Here is a 20,282-nt window from a genome sequence, read left to right as displayed (position 1 = left end):
CGAGTCCCGGGGCCGCCGCCTCCGGGAGCCCCGCGGCCGCCCCGCGCATGCGCGCCCCGCCCCGCCCCGGGCTGGCCCCGCGGACCGAGCCCAGCCCGGCCCAGCCCGGCCGGACAAAGCGCGGCTCAAACCCGCCGCACCACCCAGATCCTGTCACCCACTGTGGGTGCAGAGGAGAGCTCGGTCACACATCCGGGAGACGGGTGTAAAGTCACAGGTTCGCAGAACCGTTCAGGTCGGGAGAGATCTCCGAGGTCATCGAGCTCAACCTGTGATCGGTCCCCAGCCCAGAGCGCTGAGTGCCGCGTCCTGTTCCTTGGACACCGCCAGGGATGGGGACTCTGGCACCTCCTGGGCAGCCCTTTCCAATGCCTAACCACCCTTTCCATGAAGGGTGCCTCCTGTCCAACCTGAACCTCCTCTGGCCACAGCTTGAGGTTCTGTCCCCTTGTCCTGTCCCTGTTCCTGGGAGCAGACCCCAACCCTCCCCTGGCTGTTCCCTTCTGTCAGGGAGTTGTGCGGAGCCACAAGTTCCCCCCGAGCCTCCCTTTCTCCAGGCGGAGCCCTCCAGCTCCCTCAGCCGCTCCTCATAGGATTTACAAGTTACTGCAAGGTGGCTGGGGATGGGAAGGGACCTCCGGAGGTCACCTGGTTCAGCCCCGGAGATCACTCTCAAAGATGGAGATTCTGCGTTTAAAGTAAAACACAGGACCGGGGGCTATGGGCACCCACTGACGCACAGGAGGTTCCTCTGAACACCAGGAAATGCTTTTTTACTGAGAGGGTGGCCAAGAACTGGCACAGGTTACCCAGCAAGAGATGCCTCCATCCTTTGACATATTTAAAATCCATCTGGACATGGACCTGGGCAACCTGTGCTGTGTGGCTCTAAATGAGCAAGGGGGCTGGACCAGATGAACTCCATGGAGTGGGGGGAACCCCCTAATTTCGGTGCTGTGGACATGCAAGTGTGGAGGAGGAGATGATTTTCCTCAAGATTACCAGGCTAAAGGCAGTATGGCCTCAAGCCAACTGCCAGCACCAAAATCTTTGGGCTCCAGAAAACAGGTATTTTCACCCAAATGGCCTTTCAGGAGCAGCCTCGGCTCCTGAGCTATGCCTGGGAAATGTCTGGGAGAGGCTGATGCATCCTGGACAGAGCTGCGCCAAAGCCACAGTGGTGGGTTCAGCTGTAGGGGTCACCGTGACCTCAGGAGCAGGTTAATTTATGAGTACAGAGTTTGCCCTCTCCAGACTCTGCCTCAGCTGGTTAATGCGGGTTTTGCTGCTTCAGCCTGTCAGAACTCCTCTTTTCTGATGGGTTTATGAGGGAAACAGAAGGGACTGCTTGTTCTCCAGGGAGAGGATCCACAGAGAAGCAGCCCAGGAATGCGACTCTGTGGCTCTGATAAGATCTCTGCCGCCTGGGTGAAGGTTCGGCACATCCCAGTACAAATCTCACAGCCTGCAGGAGGGCTAGTGTCCCCAAAGCAAGGAGGGAAAACATCCAGGGTGAAGAAGGTGGGAAGGAACCTCAGTTTTTCTCTGTCATCGTACTCAGGGATGTGGATGGGATACAACTGGGAGCTACCAATCCCCTCAGTGACATCTTGCACTCATTTTCTGTCCCTCTAAGACATCTCCTGAAAGACCTGTAATACTGCCCCATCATCCTCCTCCATTCCTCAAACTGGGAGGGGGTTCTGCCCCTCTGCTTCATTTTGGTGAGACCCCATCTGCAGAGCTGCCTCCAGATCTGGGACCCCCAACATCAGAGGGATGTGGAGCTGCTGGAGTAATTCCAGAGGAGGCCACGGAGATGCTCCAAGGAGTTGAGCCCCTCTGCTCTGGAGCCAGGCTGGGAGAGCTGGAGGTGCTCATCTGGAGAAGAGAAGGCTCCAGGGACACCCCAGAGCCCCTTCCAGAGCCTAAAGGGGCCCCAGGAGAGCTGGAGAGGGACTTGGGACAAGAGATGGAGGGACAGGACAAGGGGAAATGGGTGATAGAGGGCATAGGAGGTGGGACATGAAGTACCACCCAGGCAGATGGGGATGGTGGGAGGCGACATCCCTGCTGCAGTATGGGCATTGCAATGCTGCTGGGTCACCTGCACCTATCTTACTCCAGTGAAAGGTTTTTTTACCTCATTTAACTTCAAAGCATGCCCCAGGGCAGCCATGGGAAGGGCAGAGGGCAGCTCTGTGTGGGATAACTGCTCTCCTGGATGGGTGCTGACAGCCTGTTTTGCACCCCAAGCCTGGTGGATGCTGCACAGTGAGATCTCTTGGATCACTGGCTCTCAGGGGAGTTGTGCCAAGCCTCACTCTGTAGTTCATCTCAGACCCTGCTGCAGTCCCTGTTGCCATTGGCATTTTAAACCCTGAAATGAATCACCCAGCTCCCTCCAAATCAAAACCCAGGTGTGGTTGTGTTTGCCCAGATTAGTCCCAGAGTTAAGACTGGGTTGTACCAGGCTGGGCTCTCCCTACCCTCTACAGTCATCTGATAGAATTCAAACATGCTTTGTGCCCTCAAACATGTCCTGAATGCCTTAATTCCCCGCCCAAATATGCATCATAGAATGGTTTGGGTTGGAAGGGACTTTGGAAGGGACATGCAAAAGGCTGTTCTGTTATTTTTAGATGCTTAGAGTTATTACTCAATAAAAGATGTTTTGTGGATCAGGGTCTCCCTCCACCAAGAAGCATCCACACACACCATGTCCCCACTGCTGCTGAGGAGCAACATAGCAGCTTTGCACCAAATGTAATCCAGAAAGTAGGATGAGTTACCTTTTCCCTGTATTTGCCTGTAATAAAGAATATTAACTTATTGTTATTGTAGTTGGGTAAAAGAATTTTTTTTTGCCCTGTCTGTACCCGTATGGAACTCCTTCCCACTGGGCAAGGATTGATGCTCATCGTCTGTTTGACAAGTTTTAAATAAAAATCCTGCAGAATTAGAACACTAAGGACGCATTAGAACACTAAGGCTTTATTTAATTAATAATTCAGAAAAAAAGAAAACCCATGAAACCTCTGGGTTACCAAGTTCAACCTCTGCAATCATAAAGGAGCACTTGATAATTTAATTTTGGCACCATCAGCTGCTCCCCACGTGTTGCACAAGGATTGTGTAGCAAGCTGGGGTCGGGACCTTCCTGCCTTCCCGTGGTTTGCCCACAGCAGTGACAGCCCATTGTGACATTCTGATGGGGTTACTAATGTGCCTTACACGGAGCGCTGCAGTTTCCCAGCTTCCCATCAGGGTGGGGAACGGATCCAGAGCAGCCCTGGGGAGAAGGATTTGGGGGTTCTGGTGAGTGAGAGCTGGACATGACCCATCCCTGAAACCCCCCAAGTCCTGAGCTGATCCCCCAGTGTGGGCAGCAGGGGAGGGGGGGATTCTGCCCCTCTGCCCTGCTCAGGTGAGACTCCACCTGCAGAGCTGCCTCCAGCCTTGGACTCCAACAACAGAAGGATGTGGAGCTGCTGGAGAGAGTCCAGAGGAATCCACAGAAATGCTATGAGGGCTGGAGCCCCTCTGCTCTGGAGCCAGGCTGGGAGACCTGGGGGTGTTCACTTGGAGAAGGATCCAGGATCCTCAGAGCCCATTTCAGTGCCTAAAGAGGCCCCAGGAGAGCTGGAGAAGGACTTGGGACAAGGGATGGAGAGACAGGACAAGGGGGAATGGGTGAAAAAGGGCAGGGTTAGATTAGATACTTGGAATAAATTCTTTGTAATAAGGGTGATGTACATCCAGGCTAGATGGGACTTGGAGCAACCTGGGAGAATGGAAGATGTCCCTGCCCATGGCAGAGGGTGGAACTGGTTGTTCTTTTAGGTCCCTTCCAGCCCAAACAGTTCTGTAATTCTAAAGCCGGACATAACTTGCTGAAGTGATCAGTGGATCATGCCCCAGGGCTAAAAGCAGCTCCCAGAGATTCTGAGGAAGAGGCAGAGGTGTTTTGCATACAGATGGGTGATTTCCAGGCTTGAGGGTGGAGAAAATGAGAGAATAGGAAAAAAAATTTAAAAAGGGAACCAGCTGTAACTGCCTTTAGTAACAGCCAGAAGTTATGAGAGCAGATGAAGAGACCAAAATAGCAATACCAAACCTCAGCTCTGGGTCTGGGCCCTCTGGACTTCCCTGCAAATGTGGTTGGGTTGCCCCATTCCGGAGCTTTGTTGTTGATTCAGCCACTCCTCTGGTTTCATTTGGAATTCAGTTTTTCTTATGCCCGCAGGCACAGCCTGTGTGGGTTTGTTTTGGTTTTCTATTAATTGCTGTATTTTCCTCCTGCACAGCAGGAAAACAGGAGGAATCCCCGCGGGATCTGGAGTAGCAGGACCACAACAAGATTTTATGTTCCCATCACTGTGATAGGGCCATGCTAGAGGCATCTGGGAGGAAAAACAAATCCATATGCTCTGGGCTCCTACTCTGAGAAGAAAGAAGGTGGTTACAGCCCATCCAAACACACTGAAGGTCAGAGCTTTAACTCCTTACCCACTTTCCTATGCTCTCCTGGTGAGATACCAGCAGTTGCCTTTCAGTAAAGAAATTCCATTTGTACACCCTGATAGTAGTTTTCCATGTTTTTCTTCTCCACAACTAGGAAAAAAACCGGGAGCTAGAACCGTTTAAAGATTTACCAGGGTGTGGGGGAATAGCAAATAGTTCAAGAAAATGATGTCAGAAATGCCTGAGCCGGGTAAAGATGTGATGGGGTGAAATTCTCCAGCCCAAATTAGGGAAGAGGTCAGGAGAGAGGATTGAGAAGGGCTCCTTCAGCATTAAATTATTTGTGATGAGTCAGGACAACACTGCTTGTGAGAGTGAATTCACCCCCTGGTTAGGGGTCAGCTGCTGCAACTGCAGCTTCAGGAGAGCCCAGTAAATATAAATTCCTTTAATCCCTTGGGAAGCATAAAATTTACCCAGATAAAGCCATCTCATAGGTGGTCTCACTTCACATAATTTCAGTTCTAAAAAGTGACTTTTTTTTTTCCATTCCAAGCATTGTATTCCATGTTATTATCCTTCTATTTTATTACAAATAGATTTGAAACCTCCACTCCCATGTGTTGCTTGATGATCAGGTGACACTCCATCGAATTTGGGATACTCTCCCCCCGTTTCTGGAGCTGTGAATGAGCCACAAGCCCCTCCCCTGCCCTTCATGGGCGAGGCAAGGCTACTCAGTAGCCAGGAAAGTGAACGGATGGCGACTTGATAATTGAACTGTGGCTTGAAAATTGACATTTAGTTGAACTAAGAGGAAAAAAAACCCAACAAAAAAACCTCAACTAAACTAACAGCAACAGCAACAAAACCCCACAACATCCCAGAATCTTAGAAGGATCACAGGCCCCCCTTAAACCTCAGAAACCAAGTGCAGGTAGATGCTGACACACAGAAGTGTGAGGAAGGGACGAGAAAATCCACGCTGAGCGCTGTTGGAGTGCTCTGGCCAGCATCCCTCGTGTGCAATTCACCCATGGAAATTGCTCCTGCATCCACCCTTGATCCTTCTGCTTCTCTTCAAGCCCTGCAGACGTGCCCCTCTGTGTGCTAAGTGCTTAATTCCTGTTTTTTTCCAGTGGACAGGAAGTACTAAATGTCCCTGTGAGTTTGTCCTGCCTTTTCACCCCGTAACCTCCAGAATGTGGCAGGGAGGTGAAGCCAGGGAGACATCGTGCACAGTCCTGGGGAGTCCCAAAAGGCAGGGAAGGCTTCTGCCTTCTTCCTAGCCTTCTCCACCTCTCTCCATCCCTCTGTCCTCCTCGGCCTGCCCTGCTCCGATGAATTATTCAGGCACGCAGCAGTTGCTATAGGGCTCTGTCATGAATAACAACAGTGGCTATTTTTATCCCTAACTCCTGTTACCTTGCAGCCAGGAGCGGTGTGGCCCTGCCAGCTCCTGGCAGGAGGAAAACCGCAGCCATCCACAACCTCTCGTGGGCTGGGATTTGTTTTGATCACCCAAATGTGGGTGAGGTCTTGTGCAATCTGCGTAGATGTGCCTGAATCCCACCCTGGTGCCCGCTCTGTGTTGTACTCACAGTGTGCTTTGCACCCATATTTTATTTTTCCACCCATATTTTATCTGCAATGGAGCATGCAGACTGTCCATTGCTGGATTTAATATTCTGCCTGCTGGAGAGGGAGAAAAAGCATCTCAGAGGTGAAATCTCGCATTGGGTTCTGGCAATTTATATGGGATAAATCATATTTCCTTTGGGGACTTGTATGGATTCCTTCAGCCAGTTTAAATCCTCTGTGGATGATGTGCCCACTTAAAAAAAAAAAGGTACATGTAAATATAAATATAAACATAAATATAAATATAAATAGAAATAGAAATAGAAATGGAAATGGAAATAGAAATAGAAATAGAAGTGTCAGGGGCACACCAAAGGTTTTTTCTGTTCATTCTTTGTGCTTTCTCCACTCATGAAAACAAGAAATGTCCATCAAATCAGAGGGAAAGGGTGGATTTGAGGAGCAGCTGGAGGGAAATGGGTCCTGCTGAGTGTGCAGAAGCAGGGAGACTATTCAGGGCAACCTGGAAGATTAAAGGGAGGAAAGAAAAAAAGGATAGGAAAAAGCAAAGAAATGAAAAGAAAAATGAAAAGGGGAAAAGGAAGAAAACAGCAACACAGCATAAGATCCTTTATTTCTGCCAACCTGCCAAACTGAATACTGCATCAAATTATTCCAGAGGAGAGCTAAAAGGCCTAAAAAGGAAACTCTGAACTTTCACTTTGACACAGAGCAACGTGAAAAAAATCTCTGACGAGCAGAACAAATATCCAAGACTTGGGCTGCACGTATCCCCAACTGGCCACGGACTTACCAGGCATTTCCAGTGAGTGATCTGATCCAGGCACACAAACAGAAAATGGGAAACGGGGCAAAGGCTGTTTCCTGCTCCTCTTCTGAAATGAAACACGAATCGCAGCTGCTCCTTCTGGAGAGATCAGGCAGCGGGAATTCTGTGCCTCAGCGTTTGCACAGCCCGACAGACACCGGGGTGAATATTTATTCCCAGGATTACCCTGGAAAAAACTGCTGTGAGCTACAATATCCAGGGGACACGGCCAAGTTTGTGTGCCCGGTATGCCTCGCTGATCAAAATAGTTTTGTCATGCTTTTTATTCTTTTTCTATTTTGAAACAGAGTTTACATAAAGATTTTTAAGGGATACCACAATGATTTTTTTTTTTAAGGAGGAGCAGCAGATTTCCCTGTAGGCAGCGGCACCTTTTGATTGCTGCCTACAACAGCCTCTTAGGAGACTTAGAGGAGGCTTGGGAAAAAGAGGGAGTTTTTACACAAGCAGATAGTGATAGGACAAGGGAGAATGTTTTTTAACTTGCCAGAGGGCAGGACAAGGTGGAATATTGGGGGGAAAATCCTTCTCTATGAGGGTGGTGAGGCCCTGGCACAGGGTGCCCAGAGAAGCTGTGGCTGCCCCTGAATTCCTGAAAGTGTCCAAGACCAGGTTGGACAGGGCTTGGAGCAACCTGGGATAGCGGAACGTGTCCCTGCCCATGGCAGGGGATTGGAATGAGATGAGCTTTAAGGCCGCTTCCAACCCAAACCATTCTGTGATTCCAAGACCCATCCAAAATCGCCTTTTCCATTCCAAATACCACGGGACCTGTTGATTTTGTGTGTTCACCCCCAAACTGCTGGACTCACACCGGGGTGCTGGAGTCACACCACGACAAAGGAAAAAGCAACGCCCACCCAGCCCGTACGGGGTGAAAACACCCGGAAACGGGGCTCCCCAGAATACAATATAAAAACCAAAACCCTAAATTAGTTTTTAATGAGTTTTTGTTGGGTTTTTCGTAGTTTGGGATTCTACCTGGGTGTTTTTGTTGCTTTCGTGTTTGCTTTTTAAAATTTTTTTTTTTCCCCTTAAAGCGGCACTTTCAGCCCCTCGGTGACGTCCAAGAACCGGGGCCGAGATCAAGTCCGATCTCCGGTACCCCGGCCCCGCCCCCTGCACCGCCCCTACATTTTGATAGGCTGAATGTCCTGTCCATCACTGTATCTCAGTCCCATTGGCTGGCACTGGGCACTGCCGACCAATCATCAGCGCCGCGGGGCGGGCCGGGGGCGGGTTCCCCGCGAGGTGGCGGGAAAGGAGCCGCGTTTGGCGCGAAACGGGAGCGCGGCGGGGGCGAACTGGGGGCTCTGATCGGATCGCGGGGCTCTGATCGGATCGCGGGGCTCTGATCGGATCGCGGGCCCAGCCCGGCTCCCCTCGGCTCTCACGCCTTCCCCGGCAGCAGCAGGAGCGGCAGCAGCAGCGGAGGGATCCGTTCCAGGGCGGCCGGCAGAATGGCGGCGCCGGCGGGCGGGCTGGAGGATGCGGAGCTGCGGGAGGCGCAGCGCGATTACCTCGATTTCCTGGACGATGAGGTGAGACGAGCTGGGAGGCGCGGGTGCTGCGTCCCCTCCGTGTCCCCCGGTGTTGGGGAATACCTGATCCGTATCCCCATGTCCCCTCCCCTCTGTATCCTCGGGGTTTGGGGACCATCTCATTCCTGTGGGCCCCTGCCCCATGTCTGCTCCCGAAGTTCGGGAACACCTGGTCCCTGTGCCCGTCCGTCCCTCCTAATCCAAGTCCCCGGGAGTTGGGAACCACCTGATCCTCCCCGCCATGTACCCCAGGGGTTTGGGAGATCCTGGTCTCTGTCCCCCCATTCCTAGCAGGTGTTAGGGAGCACCTGGTCCTTCTGTTGCCATTTCCTGCTTAGCCGGTGGGATAAAAGGGATCCAGCTCTGCAGGAATGAACACCTGGGGGGGGTTTTCACACAGACGAACATGCAAAGTGACTTGCTTTTTGGGTGTCTTTCCCCCACTCCCATTTGCAGGAAGACCAAGGGATTTACCAAGGCAAGGTCCGGGACATGATCAGTGACAACCAGTATCGGCTCATCGTCAACATCAACGACCTGCGGCGCAAGAATGAGAAGAGAGCCAGCAGGTGGGTGTGGGGCACTGCGGGCACCTGGGGCACTGGGCCTGACAGGGGTTTCAAAGGTCCAGCCCTGGTTCTGCAGGTCATTTGTCACAAGAAAGCACCAAACCTTGTTCTCTGGTGAAAGCCAGGGCCTTGTTACCCTCACAGGGAACAATTTCCAGTATTCCACCTAATCCTTCCCTCTGGCAGCAGGAAGCTATTCCCCTTGTCCTCTCCCTCCATCCCTTGTCCCAAGTCCCTGTCCAGCTGTCTTAGAGCCGCTTTAGGCACTGGAAGGGGCTCTAAGGTCTTCTCCAGGTTGAACAACCCCACTTCTCTCAGCCTTTTTGAGGATGCTTGGGGATATTTTGGACTAGCCTTGCCAATCTGGCCAGGGTCATGTGAGGCTTTCTAGATATGCTTGGAGGTGTTTTCCTCCTGGCTGTTGGTGCCAGTGCACCTCACACAGAGCTGCCGTGGCCTTTGGTTTGTTTCACCTCCTGCTCCTGGTAAACTTATGGAGTGAGGAGGGGTGTGGGAAAAGTGTTGAGGAGGAAGGGGTTGACCCGTCTGCTTTGTCACCTCTCTGTGCTGCAGGCTCCTGAGCAACGCCTTCGAGGAGCTGATTGCCTTCCAGCGTGCCCTGAAGGATTTTGTCGCCTCTGTCGATGGCACCTACGCCAAGCAGTATGAGGACTTCTACATCGGGCTGGAGGGCAGCTTTGGCTCCAAGCACGTGTCCCCACGGACACTGACAGCCTGTTTCCTCAGCTGCATCGTCTGCGTGGAGGGCATCGTGACAAAGTGTGAGACTGGGGGACACCCAGGGGCTGTGGAGGTGCCAGGGGTTTGCTCTGGAGCAGGAGCTGGAACCCTCCAGGAGCTGTGGTGTGGAGAGGGACTTGGGACAAGGGTCTGAAGGGACAGGACAAAGGGGAATGGCTTTACACTGAAAGAGGATAGGATTATATAGGATACTGGGGAGGAATTGTTCCCTGTGGGGGTGGTGAGGTGGTTGCCCAGAGAAGCTTCCATCCCTGAACTTGTCCAAGGCCACTTTGGACAGGGCTTGGAGCAACCTGGGGTAGTGGAAGGTGTCCCTGCTTGTGGCAGGGAGTAGAACTTGGTAATCTTCAATGTTCTTTCCAACCCAAACCATTCCATGATTCTGTGTCCTGTCCACCTTGGCCAGGGAACAGGGAGCTTGGCTGAAGGTCTTAAGTGTTGGGGTGGTCTTCAAAATCAGCAAATCCTATCCATGTTTGACAGGGAGTTGTGACCCAAGTGCATTTTAGTGTTGGAGACCCTTTTGAGGGGTGTCTGCTGACAGAGGGGTGGGACATCCCAGCTCCTAAATCCTCTCTTTTCCAATCCCAGGCTCTTTGGTGCGTCCCAAAGTTGTCCGGAGTGTCCATTATTGCCCAGCTACCAAGAAAACAATTGAGCGCCGATACACAGACATGACCTCCCTGGATGCTTTCCCATCCAGCTCCATCTACCCTACAAAGGTGAGGTGAAGCAGCAGCAGGTTCCTCTAGGGAGAATGTGCCAGCTTCAGTATGGAGCTGGTGAGCCCCAGCCTCCAGTCTTGCTGAAAAACCTTTTCACAGAATTCACAGAATCACAGAATGCGTAGGTTGGAAGAGACCTTCAAGATCATTGTGTCCAACCCATCCCTAACACCTCAACTAAACCGTGGCACTGAGTGCCACATCCAGACTTTTTATAAAAGCATCCAGGGATGGTGACTCCACCACCTCCCCAGACTATTCCAGTACTTTATTATTCTTTCAGTAAAAAACTTTTCCCTAATATCCAACCTATATTTCCCTTGACACAGCTTGAGACTGTCCTCTCGTTCTGTCAGTTGCTGTCTGGAGAACGAGACCGACCCCCACCTGAGCACAGTCACCTTTCAGGGAGTTGTGGAGAGTGTCATAAGGTCACCTCTGAGTCTCCTTTTCTCCAGGCTAAACACCCCCAGCTCCCTCAGTCGTTCCTCACAGGGTTTGTGTCCCAAGCCCCTCACCAGCCTTGTTGCCTCCTTTGGACAGGCTCAAGCATCTCAACGTCATTTCTAAACCGAGGGGACAGAGTTGCACATAGCACTCAATGTCCTTCCTAAACTGAGGGGCCCAGAACTGGACACAGCACTCAATGTCCATCCTAAACTGAGACACCCAGAACTGGACACAGCACTCAATGTCCATCCTAAACTGAGACACCCAGGACTGGACACAGCACTCAATGTCCATCCTAAACTGAGACACCCAGGACTGGACGCAGCACTCAAGCTGCTTTCCAGCAGCCTTGTGCAGGTCGGGTGATGCAGCCTCTGCTCCCCCTGCTCAGCTGGCCCCACCTCTCCTCCCTGCTCTCCTGAAAAACAGTGCTCATCTCTTAATTTGGGTTCCTGCTTTAGGACGAAGAGAACAACCCGCTGGAGACAGAGTTTGGCCTCTCAGTGTACAAGGACCACCAGACCATCACCATCCAGGAGATGCCTGAGAAGGCCCCAGCGGGGCAGCTGCCACGCTCAGTGGATGTGGTTCTGGACGATGACCTGGTGGACAGGGTGAAGCCTGGGGACCGCATCCAGGTGGTGGGGACGTACCGCTGCCTGCCAGGGAAGAAAGGGGGCTATACTTCGGGCACTTTCAGGTGGGTCTTCTTGGGATTCAGCCCTTTCACTCTGCTTGGCTGGGTCTCTGGAAGGTGGGTTGCGGTGGGTGGCCATCAGAGAGTTGGGTCAAACAGTGGCTTAAATCTCTTGGAAGTGGTTTGCACCTTGATCCTATTTACCAGATATGCTGAGTTGGAAAGGACCCGCAAGGATCATCGAGTCCAATTCCTGGCCCTGCACAGGACACCTCAGCAATGCCATCTTGTGCAGCCCTGAGAGTGTTGTCCAAACTCTCCTGGAGCTCTGGCAGCCTTTGGGCCATGCCCATTCCCTGGGGAGCCGGTTCAGTGCCCCAAAACCCTCTGGGGGAGGAACCTTTCCCTGATAACCAGCCCAGACCTCCCCTGACCCAGCTCTAGCAGTTCCCTCAGGACCTGTCACTGGTCACCAGAGAGAGATTGGTGCCACTTCTCCACTTCCCCTCGTGAGGAAGCTGTAGGCTGTGGTGAGGTCTTCCTTCACAATGCACAGCTGTGACTTCCAGGTGTGCCAGAAAAAAGGTTTGGATGCTTTTAAAAAATGCTCCACTTTGGTCCATCACAGTTAGATCAAGGGTAATACAGCTGTCAAAACTTCCCAGCCCCTTCCAGGGTTTCCTAGAGCAAGTGGTGGCCCTGTGGAAGCTTCTGCTGTGTCTCTGTGGGGTTTGCAGAGCTGACAACAGCTGTGTCCCTTCTCCAGGACCATCCTCATTGCCTGCCACGTGAAGCAGATGAGCAAAGACGTCCGACCTCTCTACTCTGCTTCAGATGTGGCCAAGATCAAGAGGTTCAGCAAGAGCCGCTCCAAGGTATCCAAGTCTTGTGTCCAGGCATGAAGTTTCAGCTTGGCATGTACCTAAGGAGGTTCTTGTTGGGTTGCAAGTAACTCTTCAACCCTCTTAGCAGGTTGTTGGATTTTCTAACTCATTTCCTTTGAACTTTGCTTAGACTGTGATCAGGCCCTGTTGTTTTTCTTGTTGTTTCTGTACTGCTTGCAGAGCATCCTTCCTGCTGGCAGCTCTGCTATGTCTTGACCGTACCAGCAGGTTTCCAGGGAATTTCTCTGCAGGAGAAGCACCTCTTTTCTCATCCCAGACTGAGATAATGGGGTTCTGCTCCAGCCTCTCAGGCTCAGAGCTTTCCTTTGTAGCACAGAGGAGCAAGCCTTGCTCTCACAGTTTCCAGTGATTTTTTGGGTGACAGTGGATGGTCCTGGACTTCAGATAAATCTCACTGTGAAAGAAAACTCTGGCCAACAATCTTCTCCTTTCCAAATAATTTTCATCCATGTGGCTCTGTGATAGGAATGGGCTGAAATTTGGGCTGAAATGGTCTTTTGAAGTATTGTTTGTTCTTTCTTGCTCCAGCTCACATCATGGGCCATACTCTGCCTCTTTTGCCTTAGGATATCTTTGACCAGCTGGCCAGATCGCTGGCTCCCAGCATCCATGGGCACGAGTACATCAAGAAGGCCATTCTCTGCATGCTGCTGGGAGGGGTGGAGAAGATCCTGGAGAATGGGAGCCGCATCCGAGGAGACATCAACATCTTGCTGATAGGTCTGGGAGGGCTGGGCAGAGGCACCTTTGGGTGGTGTCGTTGGGGGTGAGGTGAAGGATTCTGGATTTTAGTTTTGTGGAGTAACTGAGGTTAGAAAGGACATCTGGAGGTGTCTGGCCCAGGGATGTGCGCAGGGCTGAGCCTGTGTCACTGGTATGTCAGGTTCTTTTGGGACTTGTCGAGTTAGTTTTGAACATGTCCAGGGATGGAGATGTGTCCAGATGTGGAGTCATCAGCACAAGAAAGATGTGGATCTGCTAGAATGAGTGCAGAGGGAACCTTGGAAATCAATGCAAGGATTGGACCCCCCCTCCCCCGGCTCTGGAGCCAGGCTGGGAGATCTGGGGTTGTTCAGCCTGGAGAAGTCTCCAGGGACACCTTGGAGCCCCTTCCAGTGCCTAAAGGGGCTCCAGGAGTGCTGGAGAGAGACTTGGGACAAGGGCCTGGATGGGCAAGACACAGGGAATGGCTTCCCACTGCCAGAGGGCAGGGTTAGATGGGATATTGGGAAGGAATAGGGTGAGGGTGGTGAGGCCCTGGCACAGGTTGCCCAGAGCAGCTGTGGCTGCCCCTGGATCCTGGGAAGTTCCAAGGCCAGGTTGGACGGGGCTTGGGATAGTGGAAGGTGTTCCTGCCCATGACAGGGAGTTGGAATGAGGTGACCTTTAATGTCCCTTCCAACTCAAACGTTTCCATGGTTCCAGGGGATTCCATGACCTCTGCGAGCCGTTATCCCAGTGTTTGCCCATGATCAAGGAGACTTGTTTTTCTGTTTCTGCTATCCCATTGGGGTTTCTGTAGTCTGAGTTGTCCCCATTGCCTCTTGACCCCATCACCTCAAAGCTCTTATCTCCATCTTCTCTGTTTCCTCCCATGGGATTATCGATGATGGTGGGAAGGTTATCTCCTTACCTTATTTTAATGAAGTCTGAACAAAACCTTTCTGTCCCCTTTCCCCTCCACCTGCCCCTGCCCTGAACACCCCCAAACCAGACATGGGGTGGTGGTGCAGTTGGTATCCAGGGGATGAATTATTCCTAAATGTGCCATTCTCCATCCCAGGAGACCCTTCTGTGGCCAAATCCCAGCTGCTGAGGTACGTGCTGAGCACGGCACCCCGGGCAATCCCCACCACTGGCAGGGGCTCCTCTGGTGTTGGTCTCACTGCTGCTGTCACCACGGACCAGGAGACAGGTGAGGAGCTTTGGGGTGATGACTCTTTACTCCTGGCAGGAAATCTGTGACATCCAAAGGCTGCTGATCTCAGTGATCTGGGAGGTCTTTTCCATTTAGTGATTTTGTGATGTTCATTCTGCAGTGACACTTGCAGGACTTACTCCACCAGGAACTTTATGGTAATGATCATTCGTGATCATGGGATCCTGTGTTTTGGGGTATTTTCTCCACCTCTCTCAGGTGGTGGTTTTCTTTACTCCTCTTCCACTTGGTCCCACATCTGAGGGCTAGCAGCAGCCTTCCTCATGGGAAGACATTCCTAACCCTGATGCTTACCCTAAGCATTCTCTGCTGTGGAGCTGGGTCGGAGACAACCTGCAAGGACGCTGCTGCTCTTTGAGGTTCACCCTCATCCCAGAGGTGATGGGGATGGCAGGGCAGGAGATGTGTAGGGCCAGTGGGTGGTGTTTGACCCTGTTTTACCCCTGTCCCATTCCAGGGGAGCGGCGCCTGGAGGCGGGAGCCATGGTGCTCGCCGACCGGGGCGTGGTGTGCATTGACGAGTTCGACAAGATGTCTGACATCGACCGCACAGCCATCCATGAGGTGATGGAGCAGGGACGGGTCACCATCGCCAAGGCTGGCATCCAGGCCCGCCTCAACTCCCGCTGCAGCGTCCTGGCTGCTGCCAACCCCGTCTATGGCCGGGTGAGTGCTGCTCTTACCCTTCCCTGGGGAAGGGAGGGTGCTGGGAGGAGGCAGCTGGTGAATTCCAAAAGATCCCCCAAACCAGTGACTTGGATGCATGGCGCAGCAAAGAACTTGTTGGTTTGGTGTCTGTTGTGGTCATGGCTCTCCTAGAGGAGAGAGGAGCTCCTGGGGTTTCTCACCCTGTTTTGGTTCTACCTGGGTGTTGGGGCAGCCCAGTGGACCCTCATGCTGGTGGTGAGCCTCAGTCTTGGTGTCTCATCAGGGGTCACAAAAAATACTTGTTTTCCTTGGAAATAAGAGCCTTGCAGGGTGGGGAAAAGTGGCTGCACTACTGCAGCAGGCTGGGTTTGGTGTGGTGTCCAACTGCCAGGTCATCCATCCATGCATCCATCCATCTATGCATCCATCCATCCTTTCAGGCCTTGCTCAAGAAGGCAAACCAACCTCCCTGGCAGCCAGGACTGGCCCCTGAGTGTTGTTGTAGGACACGAAAGAAAGATGAGAGACTGCAAATATTTCAGAAGGCAAAGAACATAGAAAAAAAAGGCTTTATTGTCTAATTCTTACTACCTTTTATAAGGTGTTCCGATACAGAGTTAGATACATGATTGGTGAATAGGAACAATACCTCTCTAATCCCACTGGTTAAACTAGAGAAACAGCAAAACACCACCTGGAGAAAGATTGTTTTGAGAAAGGATAGTTGTTTGCCAAGATTGTTTTGAGAAGAAGTTTTTTTGAGAAATTTTTCCTTGGGAAAGAGTTAGCAGCTGCTAGCAGGCTGAAATCTCTCAGACCCAGAAATATCAGGCCCACACCTGAGGGTCTCCTGTAACCCCTCATGTTGTCCTTCCCCAGTATGACCAGTACAAGACGCCCATGGAGAACATTGGCCTGCAGGACTCGCTGCTCTCCCGTTTTGACCTGCTCTTCATTGTGCTGGACCAGATGGACCCTGAGCAGGACAGGGAGATCTCGGACCATGTCCTGCGCATGCACCGCTACCGCAACCCCAACGAGCAGGATGGGGATGGTGAGTCCCATCCCTCCTCAGCCAGGTGTCACCCCTTGGTGGCAGCTTTTGGGCGCTATTTCTGGGGACTAGTGCTCCAGAGGGTAAATACCTGTTCTCTGTACATTCCCCTTTCCAGCCATGCCCCTGGGCAGTGCTGTGGACATGCTGGCTACGGATGACCCTGACTTTGTACAGGAGGAGGAACAGGAGCTGCAGGTCTATGAGAAACACGATGACCTCCTGCACGGGCCCAACCGCCGCAAGTGAGTCCTGCATCCCCTGGAGCTCCTTGAGGGTGTCCAACACTGGGTTCATACTGAATTTCTCTCTGAGCCAGATGGTTTTGTCTCCACGAGGGTTCAATACACTCTGAGGGTGTCCAGCAGTTCTCAGAATGGCTTAGAATAATTGTGAGATGGCTGATCAGGTGTGCTTTGAAAATCAAAAGGTTTTAATAAATGAGAAGATAAAGAACAATACAAAAACAAAACAGAAGCCTTGTGCAGGTGCAGGGAAGTCTTTACACCTGGCTAAGATGCCCCAAAAAGCCCTAAGCACCTCTCTGCTCCTTCTTAAGTACTTAATGTTTCAGGAGGGCATTTGGCTTGCTGCCCAATAGAAACTAGCTACATTTCTGAAGAGCAGCTACAGACACCCACAGGTGCCTTTGTCTTGGCAGCGAGCCAACCACTGTAAGAAGGGCATGGAAGATTCTAGTTTTTCCTCCTTAAAAGTCTTGAGGTGAAACTGAAACCCTTTTCCTTATTTGGAAACATTTGCTTGGATGTGAGGATGCACTGCAACAAGTTCATGGGTTTGACCTGAGGATCCAGACATTGTCAGTGATGCTCCAGCTCATCCATGGGTAGGATGCTAAGGGAGCCTTGCTTGATCTCTTGTGCCAGGCAGGTGGGCAACATCTGGAGCTGAATTCCCTACACATCTGGGTGCCCCTGAAGGGGTATAAATGGATGGGAAGCCCATCTGCACTGTGGATAATGTGGATGTACATGCATTCCCACAGGGAGAAGGTGGTCAGCATGGAGTTCATGAGGAAGTACATCCACGTAGCAAAGATGATCAAGCCCGTGCTGACGGAGGAGGCGGCGAGCTATATCGCCGAGGAGTATTCCCGCCTGCGCAGCCAGAGCCAGATGAACTCGGACGTGGCCAGGGTGAGCCCTGGGAGCAGCTCCTTCTTGGGCCAGCAGGAGGGAAGCTGAGGCACAGGCCTCTCTTCTTATGAGTGTTTTCCACCTTGGATGTGACACTTCTCAGTGAGGGTCACACAGACACCTCTCTCTGTGCCCCCAGACCTCCCCCATCACAGCCCGGACCCTGGAGACCCTGATCCGCCTCTCCACGGCCCACGCCAAGGCCAGGATGAACAAGACTGTGGATATGCAGGATGCTGAGGCAGCTCTGGAGCTGGTGCAGTTTGCCTACTTCAAAAAGGTAGGGGGAAGGTGTCCCTCTGTTCCCTAGGGATCCTGAGATTGTCATTGGAAAGGTTGGACTTGATGCAAGTTGAGCACCTTGGGCTGCTGGTGTGAACTTTCCTGGACACAGTGTCAGATCAGGCCGCCACTTTGGGATTTTGGGTGGTTAGGGTTGGTCCCTAAAAGCAGCTTGAGTGAAAATGAGGTCTGAGTCCATCCTGCCTTTGCCACACAGGTGCTGGAGAAGGAGAAAAAGCGCAGGAAGCCGGTGGAGGATGACTCAGAGACTGAGAAAGAGGAAGATCAGGAGTCGCAGGACAAGGAGGAGCGCAGGACAAGGAGGTAGGAGCACAGCAAAGGAGTGGGAGGCACATGGTACAAAGGGCACTAGCCTCTTCTGAGGTTGCCACAGGCCCTGGGGGAATACAACACGTTTTGCTCAGCCAGGTGGTTTGTCCCACCCCATTTGTAGTAGAGGGACATCATAATTTCATGGATAAGGAACTGGCTGGATAGCACTGGCACAGCAGCTGTGGCTGCCCCTGGATCCCTGGAAATGTCCACAGCCAGGTTGGATGGGCCTTGCAGCAACCTGGGATAGTGGAAAGTGTCCCTGCCCATGGCAGAGGGTGGAACAGGATGATCCTTAAGGTCCCTTCCAACCCAGACCCTTGGGTGACCTCTCCTTCCCCCTCCCAGAAGGAAGAAGGCGCGCACGGAAGGCGAGGAAGGTTCCTATGACCCATACGACTTCAGTGATGCTGAGGAGGAGATGCCACAGGGTGAGTCCCTGGCTTTGGTGACACCTGACTCCTTGAGGGTGCTGCTGGGTCTGCACAGCCTGGGAAGCAGCAATGCTGTTACCTGTGGTCCCTGGTGTGCTACAGTACCATTCAGAGCCACAAATCCATATGGGACAAGGTTAGATGGGATGTTAGGAAGGAATTCTTGTCTGTGAGGGTGGTGAGGACCTGGCACAGGTTCCCAGAGAAGCTGTGACTACCCCTGGATTCCTGAAGGTGTCCAAGGCCACGTTGGATGGGCCTTGTAGCAACCTTGGAAAGTGGAAGGTGTCCCTGCCGATGGTACGGTGCAGAAATGGATGATCTTTAAGGTCCCTTCCCACCCAAACCATTTTGTGATTCTATTGCTGATTTTTTTTTTTTCCATCCACCTGCAAACCACAGCATAAATAACAGTATTGGGAGGCAGTTTGTCATCACCCCCCGCTTCTTGAGCCCGGTACTTTTGCTTTCTGGGTGCTTGATCACCAGGCACAGGGTGAAGGTAATTCTTCCTTCTGCTCCAGTTCAGGCACACCCTCCAAAAACGCCCGAAGCCTCAGGAGCTGGTGAAGGGAAGAAGCTGGAGTTGACTGAGCCAAGGTGAGTGGGGGCTGTCCCTGGGTGTCCACCTACCCCAGTGGCTCCAGGCTGTTGTCCCATGCTCAGGGTGCATCTGTGATGCTCCCAGCTCTGGTTTGTGCTGCTGCTGGAATGGGGAAGGGCTGAGGCATCCTGGGCTGGGAACAAGGGGAAGGATTTATGGATGATTCCCTCTCCCCTGGCCAGGATGAAGGCGTTCAAGGCTGCTCTCCTGGAGGTGTTCAAAGCTTCCCACGCCCAGTCCGTGGGCCTGAAGACCATGATGGAATCCATCAACCGCGACAACCCTGAGCCCTTCTCGGCCGCCGAGGTGAAGATGGCCCTGGCTCACATGCAGGATGACAACCAAGTCATGGTGTCTGATGACATCATCTTCTTAATCTGAGTCCCTCTGGGTGCAGGAGCCCAAGTTTTCCATGGACTCTCAGCCTGCAGACTCTTCATGTTTGAATGCTTCGTGTGGCTGAGCTGGATTTTGGGGGGCTCAAGTCTCTGCGCTTCCTTGCTGTGCATTGCTGGCACCAAAAAGAAAGAGCCAGGAGCTCTGGAAGATCTTGCTGTCTCTTCTATTTGGGAAGAGGTTTCTGCAAGGAGATGAAAGGAAAAACCTAGGAGCAAATTGTCAGTGTTTTTAATGTATTGTTTTTAGCTTTGGTCTTAAGAGTTCCAGCTTTTAAATAAAAAAATCTGGATTTAAGAATCCAGCATCCAGTAGTGGTGATGGGAAGCAATATAAGAGCTCCACTGTTAGTGAAGTTTTTATTTCCCCCTTTTTTTTTTCATTTTGCCCCTATTATATAGCCTAGATCTGCTTGTCTCACAAGGAAAGGTGCCTCAAGCCTGTCCTGGTGGTTCTGCCCTTCCCACCCATCTTGTGGAGGATGATTCTTGGCAATGGAGGGCCAGGTGTAGTCTGACCTGTTCCACTGTCCATGGGTCAGCTTGGATTTCCAAATTTCCCACCCCTGATGGGGTTTTGCCCCCAGGGAAGGATCTTGGAAAGTCTCAGAGCTGCCCAGGGAATGTGTCCCTGGCACGGATGGATTCCATCTCCTCCTGCTCCTGCCTTTAGCCTGGGATCATGTCCTGCTGATGACAAACTTTCAAGAAAAGCTGAACACAAAATCAGAGCAGTTCTGTCTGCTTGTGGTCCAGAGCTGCTGAAGGTTTGGGTGTTTGTTGTTTTGTTGGGTTTTTTTGGTTTTTTTGTTTTTTTTTTTTTGGGGGGGGTGTTGTTTTTTTTTTTTTTTTTTTTTTTTTTTTTTTTTTTTTTTTTTGTCCTGGTGAGTTTGAGCTTTGGAGAAGCCCCTGAACAGGTTTGCTGTTGTCACTGCCCATCTCAGACACTTTC

The 20,282-nt window shown here is 51.9% G+C and overlaps 1 protein-coding gene and 1 long non-coding RNA gene across 2 annotated transcripts; one reads left to right on the top strand and one right to left on the bottom strand.

The window, feature by feature from the left end:
* Positions 1 to 3,029: 3,029 nt before the first annotated feature.
* Positions 3,030 to 7,113, bottom strand: LOC136287896 (uncharacterized). The gene is made up of 3 exons (XR_010720412.1): positions 6,860 to 7,113; positions 4,510 to 4,614; positions 3,030 to 3,292 (listed from the first exon to the last, which is right to left on the bottom strand). It is a non-coding gene; the product is annotated as an uncharacterized lncRNA (long non-coding RNA).
* Positions 7,114 to 8,202: 1,089 nt separating this feature from the next.
* Positions 8,203 to 19,631, top strand: MCM3 (minichromosome maintenance complex component 3). Its single transcript, XM_066180587.1, has 17 exons — positions 8,203 to 8,436; positions 8,893 to 9,005; positions 9,579 to 9,787; positions 10,359 to 10,489; positions 11,404 to 11,642; positions 12,346 to 12,454; positions 13,051 to 13,204; positions 14,268 to 14,399; positions 14,881 to 15,089; positions 15,951 to 16,125; positions 16,244 to 16,370; positions 17,132 to 17,282; positions 17,422 to 17,562; positions 17,782 to 17,888; positions 18,246 to 18,328; positions 18,856 to 18,931; positions 19,118 to 19,631. The coding sequence occupies exons 1-17, from the start codon at positions 8,356 to 8,358 to the stop codon at positions 19,314 to 19,316; spliced, it is 2,436 nt and encodes an 811-aa protein (XP_066036684.1). The 5' UTR covers positions 8,203 to 8,355; the 3' UTR covers positions 19,317 to 19,631.
* The last annotated feature ends 651 nt before the right edge of the window (positions 19,632 to 20,282 follow it).

This window comes from Chamaea fasciata, unplaced genomic scaffold, assembly GCF_029207755.1.
Source record: "Chamaea fasciata isolate MVZ Bird 193981 ecotype frontalis unplaced genomic scaffold, bChaFas1.0.hap1 SCAF_3, whole genome shotgun sequence".
NCBI classification, from domain to species: domain Eukaryota; kingdom Metazoa; phylum Chordata; class Aves; order Passeriformes; family Sylviidae; genus Chamaea; species Chamaea fasciata.
Note: the sequence above shows the minus strand (reverse complement) of the source record. Positions and strands in the feature narration are given on the sequence as shown.